We start from the raw sequence: 7,036 nt of genomic DNA, 5'->3' as shown, positions 1-7,036 counted from the left end.
GCTTTTGCACGAGGTAGAGGATATTGATACTCTTACCCCTCCCTCTCCAAAGTCCACGTGACCACCTGACCTCAAATGGTAAGGCGTAGACCTACCTAATCGGGATGAAATTAAATAGGTCTGCTGGATATCCAGCACGTCGATTCACACACGTGGCGTTTCTCAATTGGCTGTAGCCGTCAACATCATCAAATCGAAGATTCTGATTTTATCTCAGCCGTTCAATCCCCTCGACAAACTCGCGGAGGTAAGATCACCGAGAGGTGCCGAGACCCTTCACTCACTCCCCTTTATAGGCCCCATGTCGATCTAAATTTTCGCAGTCAAATTCATCTCTCATTATTCGATCTCGTCGCGATGGCGATCGCCAGGTCTCCGCATCTCGCCGCCGTCGCGGTCCTCGCTCTCGTATCCGTCGCAGTCGCCGAGGTCTACTTCGAGGAGAAGTTCGACGGTATAGATCCGATCTCTTATGATCTCCGTTGGATCTTTGTTGAGTCGATCTATCTCTTGAATGCGCGATCTGATCTCTAACTGTTACTATCGTGATCTGCATTTTCTGATAGTTTATTAGATTCTATTATTTGGATCAGTGGATTTTTTTTAGTTCTTGTTAGATTTGCCGTAGGGTTTTGGGTTTATGAGTTGCCGTTCATTAAATTATGCTCGATAATACACGTGACATTGTGTGATTTTGTTGGAAATTGTAGTTTTTGTTAGATCTGGTGTGTAGTTTTCTGAATCTACTCAGCTTTAATTATCTTGATTATCTTGATCTTTCATTTTTTGAGGAAATGGCTGGTTTATCTTGATCAGTAGTAAGTTATTTGATTTTTGTATGCTTTAGTTTCTTATTTGTTGTTAGATCTACTGTAGGGTCTAGGGTTTATAAGTTACCGCTCACTAAATTATGTTAGACTTAATTTATACTCTTTGAATTATGCTTGATAATGCATGTGAATTGCATATTTTTTTTGTGGGAAGTACAATTTTTATTAGATAGGTGCATAATTATCTGATCCTGATTCCATTTTTGATGACTCAAGTACATAAAATTGTTGTAGATTTACCGTGGGGGTTTAGGGTTTAAAATTGCCACTGCAGTAAAATTACAAAATTACCACAACATTATATGATCAATGGTTAACAGAAATTAAAAAGAGATATTCGTGCTTGATAACTGTTGCTGCTTTTTTATTGTTTGTAGATCATCATTAGTCGATTTGCATTGTCATTTACAGTTTGATAAAATGCCTTGATAAAATGCCTCAGCGACATTCATAAGTTTATTTAATGTTTCCAAATAGTTTGTGACCAGCACATTCATAAGTTTTCCGAATAGTGCATATTGCCAAAATAGCCTTCTTTAGTGAGTGACCTTCTAGACTGTCCTGTTGAGGACCAGGTTGTGTCTAGGGCATCTCTAACAGCTTCTCCAAAATTTTCTCCAAAATGGGGAAGCAAAAGTCATATTCTCCAACTAATTTTTACACCAACTCCAACAGCTTCCCCATTTTGAAGAATCCCTTTTTTCCTCCAAAAATTTGGAGAATGCTGTAGATTTGGGGAAGTTTCCTCATTTTTTTTCCTCCATCCCTATTTTGGGGAATGAGATGGGGAATCTGTTGGGCCAAAAACCTAACTAAATTCTCCAAAAGTGGGAAATGGGGAAGCTGTTGGAGATGCTCTACTTCTGGTGAGATTATCCTGATATCTTGAGAACAGTACATGCTAATAGTATCATAATTTGGTTTTTTAGGAATATCATATTTAATCTTGGGTCTAACTTTGCTGCTGCTAGTGGTTCTTGGATTAAGTTGGATTGAGTTTTAGCAGTGATGGATAATACTAGAAGATTCATAACCTAGACCAATTCCCATTGAAGTCTGCATTCTATCCATTTATGCTTCCTAGTAGTAGCCTCTCATTTACATTGAACAAACAAGTAGCCAAGTATAACCTTTAAGAAAAGAGATCAAGTCGTTATTTATTTATTTAGACTAGTCTAATAGCCAGTCAAGGTTCCAGTGCATTTATAATTTCTTGCAGTCAATTAAGAGAAACCTGTGAATCTGTATCCAAAATTTTTCATTTTATTTTGTGTATCATGGTCCTTTCATATTCATGTCTGTAATAGTTTGATCTTTTTAATGTTTTCTTTTTTCTTTTTAATGATTGGGTGCTTGCAACAGATGGGTGGGAGAGTAGATGGGTAAAATCTGATTGGAAAAAGGCTGATAACATGGCGGGCGAGTGGAACCATACATCCGGTAAATGGAATGGGAACCCTGAAGACAAAGGTATTTTCAAGTCTTCATATCATTGTTTTCAAAATGTTTGGACAATTTATACTTATGATCATATGGCATGTTTGTATACTTTTGAAGTATAGTGTGTTTGTATGCTTTTGAAGTAAGCATTTTTTTTGTTCAGTAAAGGTGATTTTTATCTGTTGAAATTTGCTGCAGGCATCCAAACCAGTGAAGATTATAGGTTTTATGCTATCTCTGCACAGTTCCCTGAATTCAGTAACAAGGATAAGACATTGGTATTCCAATTTTTAGTGAAACATGAACAAAAACTTGATTGTGGTGGAGGCTACATGAAGCTTCTTAGTGGTGATGTGGATCAAAAGACTTTTGGTGGGGAAACACCTTACAGGTGAACACATAGTGTGCAATTTCATTTTTCCTTCTTACTACACATCATCGTTTTCCTGTTTACTAATTCATATTATGTTTGTATTTCGTGCTTGCAGTATCATGTTTGGACCAGATATTTGTGGATACAGCACCAAGAAGGTGCATGCCATTCTTTCTCGTGATGGAAAGAATCACTTGATCAAGAAGGATGTTCCATGTGAGACTGACCAGCTGAGTCATGTGTACACTTTCATCATCAGACCAGATGCTACGTACAGCATACTTATTGACAATGTTGAGAAGCAAACTGGAAGCATCTATGATGAGTGGGATATTCTCCCTCCTAAGAAAATTAAGGATCCTGAAGCCAAGAAAGTAAGTTGATATGTCCTATTTGTCTTTTATTTCTTCAAAGAGCCTGATTTCGTTCTACTAACTTCTGCCATTCTGAAAAATGCGATCAGCCTGAGGACTGGGATGACAAGGAGTGGATTCCAGATCCCGAAGATAAGAAACCTGAGGTGCTTGCATATCCCAAATCACATTCTTTTTTGTTGGTTCTTAGTGTTCATTTAGCTTTTATAGCATATTTTTGCTATATGATGTTGGTAGTACTTTTATTGTTTCTGAAACTTATCGTTTTTTCTCTTATACTCAAGTTTTGCAAATGCTTATTTTATGAAATCATTCTTGTAATTAAGGTTTTTTGCTACTCTTTTCTGATGCACTGCTACTTCGCAACATACTAGTTGTATCCAGTGCACTTTAGTTTTTCATGTTTTAAAGACCTCATTATATTTAGATATTATTTTATTATACTTTTAGTTTTACAATCTTCATTAATGATTCACTTCTCCCAGTTGCTTTTTGCAAGTATCCCATTTTCCCTTGCAATTAGCTGAGATTCATTTTTGTTTCCAAAGGGTTACGATGAAATACCCAAGGAGATTACTGATCCTGATGCCAAAAAGGTTAGCCTCTTATACCCGGCTCACTAAATTTCATCATATCTGATGCAAAGAAAATATCTGAGTCATTAGATGTTATGCATTCTTGCAGCCAGAAGACTGGGATGATGAGGAAGATGGTGAATGGACAGCCCCAACCATTCCAAACCCTGAATACAAGGGACCCTGGAAGGCAAAGGTTAATGAAAAAAATATATTTTTACACATAATCGATTAAGCTTCACTTTCAATTCAAAACTCTTATTATACTGTTTTTACGCTACCAGAAAATCAAGAACCCTAACTACAAGGGAAAATGGAAGGCACCAATGATTGACAACCCAGGTCCTCAAGTTGATCTCAAAGCATTCTATTTCTCCATGTACAATATGGTTATTTTACTTACCAAAATAATCTTCAAATTGCTTTGCAGATTTTAAGGATGATCCATACATTTATGCTTATGATCGTCTGAAATATGTCGGCATCGAGTTATGGCAGGTTAGGTTAAATATACTAAACAAACTGTGTGGTATTCATCGTTTCTCTTATGCTTACCCTTAATTTGTATCTTTGCCAGGTGAAGTCGGGAACCTTGTTTGATAACGTTTTGATTTGCAATGACCCAGAATATGCCAAGAAGCTTGCTGAAGAAACATGGGGAAAACAGAAAGATGTATGTATCTTTAAACTAGCTGTACTCTTTCTGTATTGGATTGGTAAACTTAATTTTTTGGATTGAATGTTGCAGGCTGAGAAGGCAGCATTTGAGGAAGCTGAGAAAAAGGCAGAACCAGAGGTACTAACAATATTCTTCTTGTGTCCATCAATACCTTTTCTGCTCCAATACTTACTTTCGAAATTATATAATTTTTTCTATCTTTGGTTAACATTATGATCCGTTTGCTTTCAGCCTTCCAAACAAAGAAAAAGATATTTTTAGTATTTAATACCACCACATTGTCTTAGTGAGTAAGTTGTGAATGTTAGAGCATATCTGACTGATAACTAATCATGATAGTTCTAATAAACTGTTTTATTTTTGTGATAGATTGTAAAGTACAGACTTCCATAATGTGCTTTGTCTAGAACTTCTCCCTTAATCCCTGTTGACCTTTTACAGTTCTACAAGTTACTTTTCAGTTCTCTTGAGCATTAAAAACTCGTATTTAATTTATATACCTAGGATACATACGTTGCTACAAGCTATGTTATACCATGTGTTATGGGTTTACCTGCGCGTTCCTTGTATACAAGTTTTTGTTTATGTTCGCCTTCCTGTCTCCATTATGTTAAATGAATTTCATTATTTCTGTGTTTGTGTTCATGAGCCCATCCTGCTAGTAACATCAAACTAGGTGGATCTCACTATTCTCTTTTTTGGACCCTGAGTCTCCAATCTCTATGTTTATACATATAGCACATCTGAGTTATATACCTGTATTGCTTTTGCTGGTTCATATGGTGTTTTCTAGAGTAATCTGAACATCAATTAACTTTTTTTCTATTTGAAGTAAAGACATCAATTTACTTACTTGATCTCTTTCGTTGAACAGGAAAAGGATGAGGATGATTCAGATATAGAGGTGTGTTTCCTATTACCATTTCCCCAGTTTTTTTTTCCATTGGATTAGTTATCAGCAGTCACATAAATACATAATACATCCTCGTAAATTTCTTCTACAGCAAGATGATGATTCCGAGGACGATGCTGAGCCTGGAGTCGGAGCTGATGCTGGTGCTGAATCGGAAACGGACGAGAAGTCAGATGATGATGATGACCAACATGTACTGTTTCCTATCCTTCACCTGCAGATATTTGATAAACACAACTTGTGTTATACATCACGGTTTGCTTACATTTCATTCTTGCTGTCTTTGTAATCGCAGGACGAACTTTAGAGAGGACGTGCAAGAAGCACCGCAGTTATTTTTGGTAGCGAGTCGGTTAAAGATATTTCATCAGAGAGATGTTTAGGGGGTATAAAGAACTATATAGAGCCTGGAACCCTCTTCTCATAATTTTAGTGTTTTTAGATGTCTTGCAGAAAACATTTGTACCAGTGTTTTAGCTCTGATTGTGGGAACAAATACAATTTCAGGGAAGAAATAACAAAAGTTTTTCTTCTCTCGTGGGAATTTAAAAGTTTACCGTTGAATTTTATTTTTATTTATCTGGCATATTGGTACTGTGTTTTCTGCATAAACATGCATGTTTTGTGTTTAATTAACTGTTTCGCTATAATTTCTGGATAAAAAACCTTATTCTAATACTTTACTGTAGGAGCGGACTGTTGTTTTGTACTAAAGAAGAGATTAAAATAAAAACTTCTAAGTTATCCACTTGTTCTCACGAATGACTTATATTATGTTCATGTGCTGATATTGTGATAACATTTGGAAAACTAGACCTCCAAACGTTGTAATTAGTAAAATTTGCAGAGCTACTTCACGAAGAAATAAGGGCTCTTTTGGCTATAAGCTTAAATTTCCCCTCCAATTCTATCAACGAATTATATTTAAATTCACTTTTATGTATTTTGATTTTGAAGACTTGCTACAAAGCTTCTATCTTTGCTATATTAAGAAAGAACTTCAGGTATTTAAGTGCAAGTTTTAAAACTTTAGGCTATATACTTGCAGCGAAAAAAAAAAGTAATGATGTATAAGTGTAAGTTTTAAAAAGGCTAAATTGTATAAAAATACAGCATTACCATTTTCCCTGAAAAAAAAAAGGAGAATATTTTGAAATATTCCCAATTGATTGTCACATGAGACATTTGAATAGCATTGAACCCTATTCATTGCTATACTTGCTATTATACTTACTCCCTCTAATTTAAATTTTCTCTTTCATTTTTGAACCCCAAGTCTCCAAAATTTCTCTTGTTCTCTCCCAATTCTCTGTAGAACCCAGTTCTCCGAATTTGCTATAGTTCTTCCTCAATTCCTTGCTCTCGTTCTATATTAATTGAGGGTGAAACAAGATGGAATTGAAGCTTACAGAGCAGAAGCTTATAGAGAATGAAGGACTATGCTAGAGAGAAAAAAGAGTTGAGAAGCTTGAAGGATTACTTGAGGGGTGAAAGATGAGAAAATAAAGGCTTGGCAAATCGTAGGTACTTGTGTTATGTGTAATTCATGTGGTTTTTTAACGGATGAAACTTTATAGTATTTTCTTGCTCCAAAATACAATTTATGGTATTTATGTGCTACATATCAGAAATTTTATGGTATTTTTATGTCATTTAGCCTTTAAAAAATTTGGTTTATAAGTGCCGCAAAAAATAATTGAGGGTATATAAGTGTAAAAGTGAAACTGCAGGGTATTTAAGTGCAATTAAGCCTGATGCGGACCCACCAACCTCATTAAAGCGACACGTCACCACCGACCCCCTCTCTCCTTTCTCCCTCTCTCATCGAAGACCACCGCTCGTTCTCCCCCCT

The 7,036-nt window shown here is 35.9% G+C and overlaps 1 protein-coding gene across 1 annotated transcript; it reads left to right on the top strand.

Annotated features, from left to right (window-relative positions):
* Nucleotides 306-5,759, top strand: LOC109819801 (calreticulin-like). Its single transcript, XM_020385715.1, has 14 exons — nt 306-454; nt 2,193-2,300; nt 2,469-2,661; nt 2,759-3,017; nt 3,107-3,163; nt 3,566-3,613; nt 3,702-3,788; nt 3,877-3,934; nt 4,023-4,090; nt 4,170-4,265; nt 4,341-4,388; nt 5,146-5,175; nt 5,276-5,377; nt 5,480-5,759. Exons 1-14 carry the CDS (start codon nt 358-360, stop codon nt 5,489-5,491), a joined length of 1,263 nt encoding a protein of 420 aa, XP_020241304.1. The 5' UTR covers nt 306-357; the 3' UTR covers nt 5,492-5,759.

The sequence above is a fragment of the Asparagus officinalis genome, chromosome 8, assembly GCF_001876935.1.
Source record: "Asparagus officinalis chromosome 8, Aspof.V1, whole genome shotgun sequence".
In the NCBI taxonomy this organism is placed as follows: domain Eukaryota; kingdom Viridiplantae; phylum Streptophyta; class Magnoliopsida; order Asparagales; family Asparagaceae; genus Asparagus; species Asparagus officinalis.
Note: the sequence above shows the minus strand (reverse complement) of the source record. Positions and strands in the feature narration are given on the sequence as shown.

Bases quoted from the DNA above. Each gene is read 5' to 3' on its own strand.
- LOC109819801 (XM_020385715.1), top strand. From the start codon at position 358: ATGGCGATCGCCAGGTCTCCGCATCTCGCCGCCGTCGCGGTCCTCGCT. The intron at 3,018-3,106 runs GTAAGTTGATAT...AAATGCGATCAG, and splicing joins AGGATCCTGAAGCCAAGAAA to CCTGAGGACTGGGATGACAA. The intron at 3,935-4,022 runs GTCCTCAAGTTG...ATTGCTTTGCAG, and splicing joins ACCAATGATTGACAACCCAG to ATTTTAAGGATGATCCATAC.